At 43.1% G+C, this 15,539-nt stretch overlaps 1 protein-coding gene across 1 annotated transcript in view; it reads right to left on the bottom strand.

The window, feature by feature from the left end:
• LOC131537397 (uncharacterized) overlaps positions 1–15,539 on the bottom strand; it is a 199,744-nt gene that overhangs the window by 123,925 nt on the left and 60,280 nt on the right. Inside the window, exon 17 of the mRNA XM_058770780.1 lies at positions 13,342–13,512. Within this exon, the coding sequence (XP_058626763.1) occupies positions 13,342–13,512 (171 nt within the window). The remainder of the gene's footprint in view (positions 1–13,341; positions 13,513–15,539) is intronic.

Raw genomic sequence — 15,539 nt, 5'->3', positions numbered from 1 at the left:
TCTCGTTCGCGGCCAACGAGCACGAGAAGGAAAGCCCCTCTCTAACTCACTAGCCAGCTCCGCCTGCGAGCCCCACGAGCTCACTGTCCTCCGTGCCTCAGCAGCAGTGGGTCTCGAGCCATGGGAAGCAGACGGCTGTCCCTCCTTCCTCAAAAAGAGAGACAGACGAGAGCAGAGCTTTCTCATAGAAAAAGCTCACAGTGCACGCAGATTGCCCCTCGAGAACATCACAGGCGTGCTCCTCGCCCAAACAAAAGACGAAAGATCGTATGTGTCATCAGGTGTCAAATAACGAGGACACGGATGCACACATCTCTTAAACGCCTTGCTAGTGCTCGCCATAGTAGAAAAATCGCTTTCTTACCTGTAGAATACACGCTTCAAACAAAACAGTCACTGAAGACGAAGAAGAGAATGACGATTTTCGGCGCCTTTATACTGTGGTCGTGCCGGTAGTGACGCCATAGGCTGTCGCCGCCAACATGTGGTGTTTTTGTATATATGCCAGACACGGGTCACGCTGACGGCGTTCCCCATAGCGACCCCTAGAGGACGCAGTTCGAAGTTCCCTCGAAAGGGAACGTTATTTTTATTATTGCGAAGTGAGATGAATGAAGAGAGCGTCTGTCTTGCATGCGCAAACACGCAATGTTTATCAAGTTAATCCATAGTCCAGTGGTAGAAGCTAGTCAGTGATTTCAGCGACACAGATTCAAATCCCAGATTGCAGTGTTTTTTTCTTTTATATATAATAAAATAATATATAAAATGATTAATACGGACGTGTGTATTCTGCAGTTCGCTGGTTTGTTACACCATTTTTTTTTCCTTTTAGACAGAGCATGTCCATTTTACACTAAGCAACCAGTAGTGTGAATGAATTCAGTCCAGGAGGGGGCTGGGGTTTGGGGACAGTTCAGCTTCATCGTGGGGGGTTGAAATAAAGGTGTGAATCGTTTGTTCTTTCATAAGGAGAGTGTCTGATGAGCGTTTCAAACTTGCTGAGCAGGTTTAGCCAAAGTGTCTGTTTTAGTACAAATGCCTTGTACTATTAATAAACTAAGGTTTTCTTGTTGGCTGCAAGATGAAATTCTGACTCTCCACAGTACTTGACACGCTTTTAAAGAGAAATGCAACCTTCATACAAATTATATAATCAGGGAGTATTTGCTTTCATTTTGAATTGGTTCCTTCAAAAGTAGACATTTTTCTCATGTATGTGTGATACCCCAATTTTACGTTATTTCATTATAGGGAAAAAATTCAAGTGATCACGCGGGCGCCTCCCTGTCATGCATGTGCATTAACCCCCTGGGGTCGACAAACGCGTATATGCGTTTTGAGGCAGATTTTCCTGATAAGGCCGAAATGAGCTTGAATTACTCTGCCATATTTGATCGTACAGATAAGAGCAATACACCATTCGAATCTGTAAGGGGTCTACTTTTATTTGTATACACTCATAAGAACAACTAAACTTTGTGCTTTTGAAGAATAAAGAAAACAAACAGGGTGCGCTCTCTGTCTTCTCAGTCTCCGCGAACTGCTTTTTGAAACACGTCACTAAAATGAACTGTAACTCAGCAAATACTTCACACAGAGACATGAGAAATATATCTATAGAAAGCTTGACATGTCTACTCTCAAATGAAGTAAGTCTTACCGAAAACAAATATTCTGTGATAAAGTAATCCGTATGAAACCAAGGACATGTCCAGTTTTTCCGTCTGGTCTCATTATCTCTAATTAGGTCACGCGCTGCTCGCGCTATTGTTATTACAAATCTCCACGCGAGCCACGCGGCATGTAAACGCCCACACCACCATAAACAAAGCAGCAACGCGTTCATCTCGGATACTTTTCAGTTTTGGAAGAACACGCTGAGAGGAAAAAGCCTTGTATTTACCCCCAGAAGACACGCTGAGAGGAAAAAGCTTTTGTTTACCTCACAAACCGAACGCGAGCGCAGCTGGAGCCGGCGGAGGAGGAGATACTTTATACCGAGTAAGTAATGTTTCTTATTGGCATTCGATAATGTGTTGTTGTGACAAAGTTGAACGCATTTACTGGTGAACTTGTCCCAAACTATAACTCCAGAATAAAATGTGTGAAATCGAGTGCAACATTTTGAAATATGATAGACAACCTTTCATTGCATTTAAATGTTGCACGACGTGAGGATAGTTATATGTTCTATAAACAATGATATAAAAGTAATGTCTAAGAAAGTTTAGACCAATCTTTACTGTGAAGTAGCCTACTCTGCTTGCAAATACCTACTCAAACATGTTCATAATAAGCTTAACAACAATAATTTAGTTTCTCAGTTATAAAATGTTGTTTTTGTATTGTATGATAATACATGTGTGCATCTATGTTATAAAATCACGTGGGCAATACTGGTGATTGCTAATGTAATAATATAGTTGCTCCTGATAAGACTATCAACCTGCTCACTAAGTTATTTATTAATTTTAGTGTGTGTGTGGGGGGCGGGTGCTTTATTTATTTTGAATGGTAACAATATGTAGGCCTATATAATTATAATAAATATAATGTACTGTTTTTGCTGTACTTTGTATCAAATAAATGAACTGAAGACACTTCTTAAAAAAAACATTACAAATCTTACTGTTTAAATAATTTGACTGGTAGTGTATGTATTGTCACCATGTTTGCTTTGTCTTTGTCCGTTCATTGTGTTGCTCACGTCTGTTTTGTGTTTTCTCATGCAGTTTCTGCTGTCTCCTGTTTTCCTGGGTTCCAGTTTCCTACCACTGTTTTGGATATTTTGGATATTGCACCCACGATGTCTTGACTCTTCTGTTGTTTATTTGTTTGTTTGTTCCTAATAAACTGTTTAACTGCACTCGCAAATGAATCTCAAGTTATTTTATGTGATAGTTATATGTATACACATTTCTTTTTTCCTCACATTCTTTATTGTAACTCTTCTCTCTCAGTCACACACCTGACTCAATGGCTCATTATGGAGCTCATTATGCGGGCCTTTGTCTTATCAGGTGTGAGTCACGCCCTCTCGCATAGAGCCTTTCCACTCAAAAAGTGACTTAGAAAATTTAAATCAATATATTGTTTTCTCTGAATGAGTGAGTTAGATTATTTTCAGATCATTTTGAAGCAAATATTCTAGGCTACAAGATCCAGTTCTCAAAAGTCTTGTGAGCAAATGTTTTTAGTTTTTTTCAAACCACGCATAAACGTTGTTTTCTCAAAAACACAATCATGTACGTACATGCTGCTCACATATTATTGTAGCCCAGTTTGTGCTGAATACAGTGTTTTTAGACTTTTGCCATTAAAATGTTTATAAGCAACTGAAAAAAGCACAAATGTCAGGGTATATCAAAATTTCGCCGGGGCCCCAAAACACCCTCAGACCCCAGAGGGTTAATACTTTTCCGTACAAACACTTAAATATGAACAGTAATAGAGCATATTTATTTTAGGTTAATGCTACAGTATGGGATCCGCGTTAAAATAAATCTTCACAAGTCTACATCCAAGACAGATGCCGTTATAACCTGTAAATTGAAGTCTATTAGACGTTTTAAAATGATCTGACGGCCGATGCCGCTCCAATTCGTTGATCATAGTGTTCTTGATCAAAATTAAACTGATGTCACAGTCATAAACTTGTTTTAATGACTCTCATAAAATTGTTTTAATAAATCGCTTATGCATTAAATAATAAAGATGCAAAGCAGGTTAAGTTAAATATAATTGTACAAATAATTATAAAATGCTATAGACTGCAAAGAAGATTTCAGTTTTTGAATGCAATTTCTAAAATGTTATTAGAATTAATTAATTTCTAAAATGTTATGATACGGAAAGCCTGAAACAGATCACAGCAGTATAGGCCTACACAGTAGGCTATCAGTCATCAGCATGATTATAATGAGAGAACTTGATTTTAAAACGGAGGACGTTTTATTAATCCGTCCCTTCTTTTCAGTTACAATGGTTTAGCTAAATCGTGCCAAGTTTATTTGATCTATTTCTTGTTTTAGTTAGGCCTAAATAATGGGAGCGAAATTATACAGTGCCTCACGTTGTACTAAAATAAAGGAAAGAATTCATAAAATACGCAACAATTTCTTAATTAGTGAACATTTTTCCCATGTAGTTCTCTGTCAAAATAAAAGGACAGGTAACAAATAACAAAGTATGTGCATTACAAAAATGCATTTGTGACGAATATTGACATTTAGCATATTAATCCATGTACGTAGCCTAGCCTACTGAAATAGGCTACCACTTTTAATGCTCCGATGCTAAGTAAACCACCATTTCTTTAAGGTAATATAACACATGATTCATATTATATAAATAATGCTGCACACCTGTTAAATGTTTCAAATCTAAAATATGGTGTACTACTTAGCTTAGCATAAATATAAGCACAGGCTCATAGACTTGACATTTATCCTGCTTGAATTTGTTCTAAATGCGAAACGCGCATAACTTCCTAAGTATTAAATTTGCATCGGTGAATATGAAATATTTTATCTAGGCCTACAGTGTTTTTGTACATGACTGTACAATAAAACACTGTGAAAATGATGTTTATTTTCCCCCATATTTCCATTTTAATTATTTTGGTGGGTCTGTTTACTCTTCAGCTCATGCAACTTAATTTCAATTATGTTTTCATGGCTATATTTTCATGAAAAGCTTGTATTAAATTAACGGAATGCAGCTTTGAAAGTCCATTTGGACAATTTTTAAAAATATTTTCTGACAGAAATTATGCAGGTTGTTGGAAAACACCTATTAAAGGGGTGGTTGATTGCGATTTCATTTTTTTAAATGTTAGTTAGTGTGTAATGTTGCTGTTTGAGCATAAACATTAGAACTTCAATAACTTCACGGGTTCGTGACATAACGAACCCTGATAAACCCCACCCCCGGGAACATGCAGCAAAGGGGGCGAGGCCATGTTGTGCGAGGCCATGTTGTGCTGCTTTAGAGAAGAGGAAGAGAAAACTAGGGGTGCACGAAAAAATCTATTCATATATGAATCACGGTTCTGTCTTCTAACGCTTCTAATGGATTCACAACTTTCAAAATCAATGTTCAAAAGGAGCGGTTCTCAATCCTGTTCCTCGCGTCCCCTGCTATATTTACATTTAGTCATTTGGCAGACGCTTTTATCCAAAGCGACTTACAATCGGGGAGTACATAAAGCAATTCATCTTGAAGAGGCAATCAGACAAAGTGCTCGTAACACCAAGTATCAGGCATTGTTCAAATAAGTACAAGCTAGAAAGGGAAGGAGAGAAAGATAAAGAGAAAGATTAAGTTTTTTTTTTTTTATAAAGTTTAGGATGAAGTCAAGTAGTGTCGAAAGAGATGAGTTTTCAGTTGTTGCTTGAAGATTGACAGGGATCCAGCATTCTGGATAGGGGTGGGAAGATCATTCCACCAGCCAGGAATGGTGAACGAGAATGTTCTGGAGAGTGATTTTGAGCCTCTCTGTGATTGTACCACGAGGCGTCGCTCACTAGCAGATCTCAGACTTCTGGAAAGGCCGTAGATTCATAATAGTGAGTGGAAGTAGGAGGCTGCTGAGCCTGTGGTCGTTCTATATGCAAGCATCAGTGTCTTGAACTTGATGCGAGCTGCAACTGGTAGCCAGTGCAAGGAGATAAAGAGAGGTGTAACATGGGCTCTTTTGGGCTTGTTGAAGACGAGTCGTGCCGCTGCATTCTGAATCATTTGTAGAGGTTTGATTGTGTTTGATGGAAGTCCAGCCAGAAGAGCATTGCAGTAGTCCAGCCTAGAAATGACAAGGGCCTGGACAAGAAGTTGTGCAGCATGCTCTGTCAGAAAGTGCCTAATCATTCTGATGTTGTGTAGTGCAAACCTGCAAGATCGAGCAGTCTTTGCAATGTGCTCTTTGAAGGACAGCTGGTCATCAAAGATTACACCAAAATTTCACGGAAGTTGATAAGGTAATTGTTGATGAACCTAACTGAATCGTGAAGTCATGTTGAAGAGTCGGAATGGCAGGGAAGACAAGAAGCTCAGTCTTTGCCAGGTTGAGCTGTAGGTGATGATCTTTCATCCATGCCGAGATGTCCGCCAGGCAGCCTGAGATCCGTGCAGCTATCGTTGGATCATCTGGTTGAAAAGAGAGATAGAGCTGTGTGTCATCAGCGTAGCAATGGTAGGAGAAGCCATGTGCCTGTATGATGGGACCCAGTGATGTAGTGTATGTGGAGAAGAGGAGGGGTCCAAGAACCGATCCCTGAGGAACTCCAGTGACCAGTTGATGTGCTTTGGATACCTCCCCTCCCTAGGCCACTCTGAAAGACCTACCAGTGAGATATGATTCAAACCAGCGAAGTGGAATCCCAGTGATACCCAGTGATGAGAGGGTGGACAGGAGGATCTGATGATTGACAGTGTCAAAAGCAGCAGATAGATCCAGCAGAATGAGGACTGATGATTTGGAATGGGCTTTTGCAATTCGCAGGGCTTCAGTGACTGAGAGTAGCGCCGTCTCAGATGAATGGCCACTCCTGAAACCTGACTGTTTAGAGTCCAATTTGTTGTTCTGTGAAAGAAACAGTAAGACCTGGTTGAAGACAACCCGTTCCAGCGTTTTCGCTATGAATGGAAGGAGAGAGACAGGTCTGTAATTTTCTGTAAGAGAAGTGTTTAGTGTAGGTTTTTTGAGCAGTGGGATTACCCGAGCCTGCTTGAACGCATTGGGGAAGATGCCTGTGAGGAGAGATGTGTTGATAATGTGTGTGAGTGCTGGTAAGAGTGTGGGAGAGATTGCTTGGAGAAGGTGTGAGGGGATTGGGTCAAGAGGACATGTTGTAGGATGGCTATATTATTACTGTTCTTGTATATGTTCTTATGTATTGTATCCTGTTTTATGCATGCTTATGATAGATCACTAGTTAATATTACCTCACTTATACCATGTTTGGTCTCTATCAATTCATCTACGGATGAACTAATTGAGAGTGTAAATTATATGTTGATACCTATGCAACATATAAGTATTCTAAGAATCTTTAATAGTTTGTATATCAACTTCCAGCAGCCTTGACTTTTCATTCAACCAAAGGTCCTCGGACCTCAGATGATCTCTTTCTTAGCTCTTTTTCACTTTCTACCTGGGAAGGAACTCCCAATCACCACCGAACCAGAATAACATTTGTTGGAATTCATCACTCTTCAACCCGGAAGAACGTGATCGCGAGACCAAAACCTTGAAACCATCAAGACTTTTCATCCGAGACTGCATTCCGGACACTCACCAACGACCAAGGAAGTGCAAGTATCGTACATCTAACTAAACTAAACAGAGGTTTAGTATAAGTTATAGACCCCGTTATAAATGGCGCTGATGGTTTTACCCAGGTGGTTAACTGACTCTTTCCATAACTGCATTCTCTGTTTCTCTAATGGTTTCATTCATGCACTTTAGCTCCCCTTTGTATGTACGCGTGAGTGTATGTTTTTTTGTTTGTTTGTTTAGATTAGTTATGTGTGTTAGCGTTTAGTTAATAAAGGTTGTGTGCACAAATTACATGAGTTTCTGGTTCTGCCTTGCAAATTAATGTCTCTTTACGATTTTGACCCTCGCTACATGCTCTAATGCTTTAATAGGAAAGTATTTTCTGTGGCCATGGAAATATCCTTTCTTAGAGTTGATATGAACTTGTACTGAATGTTCGCTGGACGAACAGATCAGTTGATGGCAATTTAATTCTGAAAATTAAACACTGACAGTAATGATTGCGTTGATTTTAGTATATTGGTTTGAGCCTGTGTCCGATGATGAAACATTGGAAGAACTACTTGATCAACCCAAACCTCCAATGCAAACATGACTTGAGCAAGACATTCCTCACGGGTAATTGTTTTACTTAGTTTGTGGTACAATAAGATAACTTACAGCTGTATAACAGGTGTATGTATGGCAAATGTTTTTCGTGCGTGATGATATCATAGATTTAAGCAACAGGTTTGTTTGTTTGTTTGCATGAGTGTTTAATAGATGTGTGTAAGTGAAGAACTACTTGATCAACCCAAACCTCCAATGCAAACACTCCAATGCAAAAACTCCATTAAAGATGGCGGCGCGTTCAGACGCAGCGGCTGCTCCAGGTCCCAAAGACGGTGCTTTTTTGTCTTTTAATGTCGTCTGTTCGTCTCCAAATAGTGTAAATTTACCGCTAGTTCATAAGGAAATCACTCCTAAACTCATCTATGATCGCCAAAGACTTTTGGATATCGGCAACGCATACAAAGACCAACTCTCGCCGGCGGCTACTGAGAAGCTACGAGGCCTTTGTTTACTGCTGAAGCCGGACCGCAGCCTCGCCTACTGTGGCTACCCGCACAAGGCGGCGTCGCAAGCGGTGTGAGAGAGGACGGAAGCATGGTAAGCGCGGAGGTATACGAGCTAGGCTGAGGGAAAACCCCACAAGACCGGCTCTTCCAACACTCATGCTCTCAAACGTTCGCTCTCTGGAAAACAAACTGGACTTAATTCAACTCAGTCGGTCTACACAGCATGAGACAAGGGATTGTTGTGTGTTTGTTTTCACTGAAACATGGCTAAATGACAACATCCCGGACTCCGCCATTCAGCTACACGGACTAACTTGCTACCGCGCGGACAGAGATTCATCACTGTCTGGTAAGACTCGCAGCGGTGGCTTGTGTGTACGTCAACAAAGAATGGTGTAACAATGCTGTGGTAGTGACAAAACACTGTTCATCGCTGGTGGAGTTTATGGCTGTGAAGTGTCGACCGTTCTATCTGCCGCGGGAGTTCACGGCCATTGTTATTGTCGCGGTATACATTCCCCGCGCAAACGCAAAGGACGCGCTCATGAGCTGTACAGCGCCATCAGCGAACAACAAACAAATAACCCCGACGGCTTTTCATCATAGCCGGTGACTTCAACCACGCAAACTTAAAGACAGTTTTGCCAAAGTTCTACCAACATGTGAACTTTGCAACAAGGAAATAACACACTGGACTTTGTTTACACAACAGTTAAGAGCGCATACAAAGCCGAACCCTGCCCCCACCTCGGTACTGGACCACATCTCTGTTATGCTAATCCCAGCATACAGACCACTTCTGAAACTGGCCAAACCGGTTCACAAACAGATCAAGGTATGGCCAGACAATGCCACCTCAGCACTGCAGGACTGCTTCCAGGACACAGACTGGAACATGTTTAAAGAGGCGGCCACCTACAACAACCACACAGACCTGCAGGAGTACACTGAAACAGTGACTGCTTACATCCAAAAGTGCACTGATGATGTGACAGTCACCAAGACCATCACCACGCGCCAACCAGAAGCCATGGATGACAGCAGAGGTTCGTGGGCTGCTAAAGACCAGAGATGAAGCATTCAGATCAGGAGATAAAGCAGCCCTCAAAACAGCAAGAGCCAATCTGTCCCGCAGCATCAAAAATGCAAAACGGTCATATGCTCAAAAAATCAACAATCACTTCACAGACAGCAGTGACACACGGAGCCTGTGGCAAGCTATTCAGACCATCACAGACTACAAGCCCCCGCCACAGGCCTGTGATGACGACACATCCCTCCCAGATGCACTCAACCACTTTTACTCACGGTTTGAAATGCAGAATGACACACCTGCACAAAAACTGCCCACACCTCCCAACGACCAGGCGCTCTGTCTGTCTCCAGCCGCTGTAAGGAAGTCCCTATCTAGGATCAACCCACGCAAGGCTGCGGGTCCCGACAACATACCTGGCCGTGTACTGAAAGACTGTGCTGCACAGCTGACAGATGTCCTAACAGATATCTTCAACACCTCGCTGAGCCAGGCAGTCGTCCCCACGTGTCTCAAATCCACAACAATCATACCGGTACCAAAGAAATCACCTGTGTCCTGTCTAAATGACTACCGTCCCATAGCATTGACTCCAATCATGATGAAATGCTTTGAGAGGTTAGTCATGCACAACATCAAAACCAGCCTCCCCAACACACTCGATCTGCTCCAGTTTGCATACCGTCCGAACCGCTCTACAGACGATGCAATTTCCTCCACTCTCCACCTGGCTCTTACCCACCTAGAAAATAAAGACTCCTACGTTAGAATGCTGTTCATTGACTTCGGCTCAGCATTAAACACAATAATCCCACAACAGCTCATAAATAAACTCAACCTGCTGGGCCTTAACAATTCCCTCTGCAATTGGATCCTGGACTTTCTAACCAGAAGACCTCAGTCAGTCCGTGTCGGCCACAACACCTCGAGCACTACCACACTGAACACAGGTGCTCCACAAGGCTGTGTGCTCAGCCCGCTGCTCTTCACGCTGCTGACCCACGACTGCACTGCCAAGTCCAGCTCTAACCACATCATCAAGTTCGCTGATGATGATGGTAGGTCTCATCAGCAACAACGATGAAACGCACTACAGAGAGGAAGTGGCACAGCTGGCGAAATGGTGTGGCACTAACAACCTGTCCCTCAATGTGAGTAAGACAAAGGAGGTTGTGATGGACTTCAGGAGAAACTCCGTTGATCACCCCCCACTGACCATCGACAGCTCGACTGTGGAGAGAGTCAGCAGCACTAAATTCCTGGGGGTGCACATCACAGAGGATCTCACCTGGACCACCAACACCATGTCACTCTCCAAGAAGACACAACAGCGCCTACACTTTCTCCGCCGGCTGAAAAGAGCAAGTCTCCCTCCACCCATCCTCACCACTTTCTACAGGGGCACCATTGAGAGTGTGCTGACCAGCTGCATCACTGTCTGGTACGGGAACTGTACTGCAGCAGACCGCAAGACCCTCCAGTGGACAGTGAACACAGCTGCAAAGATCATTGGTGCCTCTCTCCCCTCCATCCTGGACATTTTCCTCACACGATGCTCCAGCAAAGCCAACAGTATCGTGAAGGACTCCACACACACCTCCCACAGTCTCTTCCAGCTTCTACCATCAGGAAGACGGTACCGGAGCATCAGAGCCCGCTCTGCCAGACTGCTCAATAGCTTTTTCCTCCAGGCTGTGAGAGCCCTGAACTCAAATCACCCCGCCCCTCTCTGAAACCCCATACAAACCCCCTACCTCCAGTAACATGTAACGTGCAATTCGAAGTGTGCTACACGCAGGTGAGTGGGCCTGTACAAACCACCTGTAGTAGCACACTCTCCTCCTCTATGCGCACTAGTCACTTTTTCACACACACTGCTGTGTGTACACAAATCCCACAAAAAGAACTCAGTAATATATGTATGTTTACATGCTCATGCACTACAAATCATCCTGCACTGTTCCCCAGCCAGCTGCTTGAACTCAATGTTTCTCCTTGCACATGTACAGTATTTATCTGAAGCACTCGTATAGTTCGTATAGTTTGTATTTTTTAGTTTGTATAGGTACTTTTTATAGATAGTATATTTATAGTCAAAATCTATCAGTAGGATAGTTGTGTATAGGTTTATATTGTCTTACTCCATTGTTGTATGCCTGTATTTATGTAGCACCGTGGTCCTGTGAGGCACGACATTTCGTTCCACTGTATGCCCCCGCATGTAGTGGAATGACAATAAAGCTCAACTTGACTTGACTTGACTTGAAGTGAAGAGTTTATATGTACAGATGCATCTCAATAAATTAGAATGTCGTGGAAAAGTTCATTTATTTCAGTAATTCAACTCAAATTGTTAAACTTGTGTATTAAATAAATTCAATGCACACAGACTGAAGTAGTTTAAGTCTTTGGTTCTTTTAATTGTGATGATTTTGGCTCACATTTAACAAAAACCCACCAATTCACTATCTCAACAAATTAGAATATGGTGGCATGCCAATCAGCTAATCAACTCAAAACACCTGCAAAGGTTTCCTGAGCCTTCAAAATGGTCTCTCAGTTTGGTTAACTAGGCTACACAATCATGGGGAAGACTGCTGATCTGACAGTTGTCCAGAAGACAATCATTGACACCCTTCACAAGGAGGGTAAGCCACAAACATTCATTGCTAAAGAAGCTGGCTGTTCACAGAGTGCTGTACCCAAGCATGTTAACAGAAAGTTGAGTGGAAGGGAAAAGAGTGGAAGAAAAAGATGCACAACCAACCGAGAGAACCGCAGCCTTATGTGGATTGTCAAGCAAAATCGATTCAAGAATTTGGGTGAACTTCACAAGGAATGGACTGAGGCTGGGGTCAAGGCATCAAGAGCCACCACACACAGACGTGTCAAGGAATTTGGCTACAGTTGTCGTATTCCTCTTGTTAAGCCACTCCTGAACCACAGACAACGTCAGAGGCGTCTTACCTGGGCTAAGGAGAAGAAGAACTAGACTGTTGCCCAGTGGTCCAACGTCCTCTTTTCAGATGAGAGCAAGTTTTGTATTTCATTTGGAAACCAAGGTCCTAGAGTCTGGAGGAAGGGTGGAGAAGCCCACAGCCCAAGTTGCTTGAAGTCCAGTGTTAAGTTTCCACAGTCTGTGATGATTTGGGGTGCAATGTCATCTGCTGGTGTTGGTCCATTGTGTTTTTTGAAAACCAAAGTCACTGCACCCATTTACCAAGAAATTTTGGAGCACTTCATGCTCCGTTCTGCTGACCAGCTTTTTGAAGATGCTGATTTCATTTTCCAGCAGGATTTGGCACCTGCCCACACTGCCAAAAGCACCAAAAGTTGGTTAAATGACCATGGTGTTGGTGTGCTTGACTGGCCAGCAAACTCACCAGACCTGAACCCCATAGAGAATCTATGGGGTATTGTCAAGAGGAAAATGAGAATCAAGAGACCAAAAAATTCAAATGAGCTGAAGGCCACTGTCAAAGAAACCTGGGCTTCCATACCACCTCAGCAGTGCCATAAACTGTTCACCTCCATGTCACGCCGAATTGAGGCAGTAATTAAAGCAAAAGGAGCCCCTACCAAGTATTGAGTACATATACAGTAAATGAACATACTTTCCAGAAGGCCAACAATTCACTAAAAATGTTTTTTTTATTGGTCTTATGAAGTATTCTAATTTGTTGAGATAGTGAATTGGTGGTTTTTTGTTAAATGTGAGCCAAAATCATCACAATTAAAAGAACCAAAGACTTAAACTACTTCAGTCTGTGTGCATTTAATTTATTTAATACACGAGTTTCACAATTTGAGTTTAATTACTGAAATAAATGAACTTTTTCACGACATTCAAATTTTTTGAGATGCACCTGTATGTGCAAGCATTTCATAGATGTAAGCAAAAGGTTTGCATGTATGCGTGAGTAACTTTAGATGTACAGTATCAGTCTGCATTTCACATGAAATTAACTCACTTGAGTATCTTCAGCTCACACACAGGATTCTTCAGTCCTTCACAGATCTCTTTGACTCCTGAGTCCAGCAGATGGCTGTTGTTCAGATTCATCTCTTTCAGGATGGTTTTGGAGGAGAGAACAGTAGCTAGAACTGAACAGCTTTTCTCTGTCAGCTCACAATTATTCAGCCTGAACACAAAAACAGCATTATTTATTATACAGTACATATTCAACGGATCAAGTCTTCAAAGGCTGCGTTTACACTTGGCATTAACATGCGATCACCGTGATCCGATCAAGCAGATTGGATCATCAGCCAATCAGAACACGGCGCGTTTACCCTTGGCAACAATACCCTTGTTGTCCCAAGATGGCGGCACGAGTACATCGCGAGGCTCTGGGTCTCTCCAGATTTTGCAATTTTGCGGTATTTTTCTTACTCATCTCGGGCCTGTTCGTGCAGAACAGTTGTGCCTTTACATCGTACACCCGTTGTGAGCTTTTGGATATCGGTTTGCGAATTTCCGACACTTTTATGGACAATCTTCGACTCCTTCCTGAGATCGCTAGGACACCCGAGGCTATGCACCCTACCCGGCCGGGCGGAAGTGCTCGCAGGCGGCGTCGAGATCGTAAACAAAGGCGGGGGAAGCGCGGAGGACTAAGAGCTAAGCTAAGGCTAACACCACACCGGCTCTCTTTACCCAGCATTTTCCTTGCCAATGTACGGTCGCTAGTGAACAAAATGGAGGAGATTCGACTCAGCATCACACACAGCAAGAAACTTTTGAACTGTAACGTCCTAATCTTCACGGAAACCTGGTTAAACAGCGGAATACCGGACACCGCTATTGAGCTAGCGGACGCCACACACTCGGGCGGATAGAACATTAGATGGCTCGGTAAGACCAGAGGTGGTGGATTGTGCATTTACATTAACAAAGCTTGGTGCACAAACTCTGCTATTGTTGGGAGTCATTGTTCAGCTAACCTTGAGTTTCTCATGGTTAAATGTAGACCGTTTATCTACCGCGGAGTTCACTTCCACCATTATAACTGCAGCCTATATTCCCCGGATGCTGATGCCAAGCTTGCTATGAAAGAACTTCACGCAGCCATCAGTAAACAACAGACTGATCACCCGGAAGCAGCTTTTATTGTTGCAGGTGACTTTAATCACTCAAACTTAAAGTCAGTGCTACCCAAGTTTCACCAGCATGTTTCCTGTCACACCAGAGGAAACAAAACCTTAGACCATGTTTACACAAACATGGCTGGAGCTTACGTTGACACCCTCCCCACCTGGGACAGTCAGATCACCTTTCTTTGTTCCTCACCCCAAATATGCACCCCTCATCAACCGTGTGAAGCCATCAGTGAAGACCATCAAGGTGTGGCCTGCGGGGGCAGATTCCACACTCCAGGAAAGGTTTCTACACACAGACTGGAGTATGTTTGCTTCTCAAGCCACCAGTGGCGCTCACACAGACATTGACTCTTACACCTCCTCTGTATTGGATCATATCAATATCACCATTGACAGTGTTACAACCCAGAAACAGATCACCACATATCCAAATCAGAAGCCTTGGATGAACAAGGAAGTGCGACTCCTGTTGAAGTCACGCAACACTGCCTTCAGATCAGGAGATGCACAAGCCTACAGCACATCCAGAGCAAACCTGAAGAGGGGCATCAAAAGGCCAAGCACTGCTACAAGCTAAAGATAGAGGGACACTTTTCCAACTCTGACCCTCGACGCATGTGGCAGGGCATTCAGGCCATCAGTGACTACAAACCCACCCACTCCACCCCCGCAGCCACTGATGTCAACTTCCTGAACGAGCTAAATTACTTTTATGCTCGCTTTGAAAGAGACAACAGAGAAACTGCCACCAAGCTCAATCCCTCAGATGACCACCCACCAATCATACTCTCCTCCACAGATGTCTGCAAGGAACTGAGCCGGATCAGCGCACAAGGCTGCTGGACCAGACAACATCCCTGGTCGTGTTCTCAGGGCATGTGCGGAGCAGCTCGCTGGGGTTTTACAGACATTTTCAACCTGTCTCTTGCCCAAGCAGCCGTACCAACATGCTTTAAATGCACTTCCATTGTGCCAGTGCCAAAACACTCTAGTCCGAGGTGCCCTAATGACTACCGCCCTGTAGCACTCACACCCATCGTCATGAAGTGCTTTGAGCGGCTGGTCCTGG

The sequence above is a fragment of the Onychostoma macrolepis genome, chromosome 03, assembly GCF_012432095.1.
Source record: "Onychostoma macrolepis isolate SWU-2019 chromosome 03, ASM1243209v1, whole genome shotgun sequence".
Lineage (NCBI taxonomy): Eukaryota > Metazoa > Chordata > Actinopteri > Cypriniformes > Cyprinidae > Onychostoma > Onychostoma macrolepis.
Note: the sequence above shows the minus strand (reverse complement) of the source record. Positions and strands in the feature narration are given on the sequence as shown.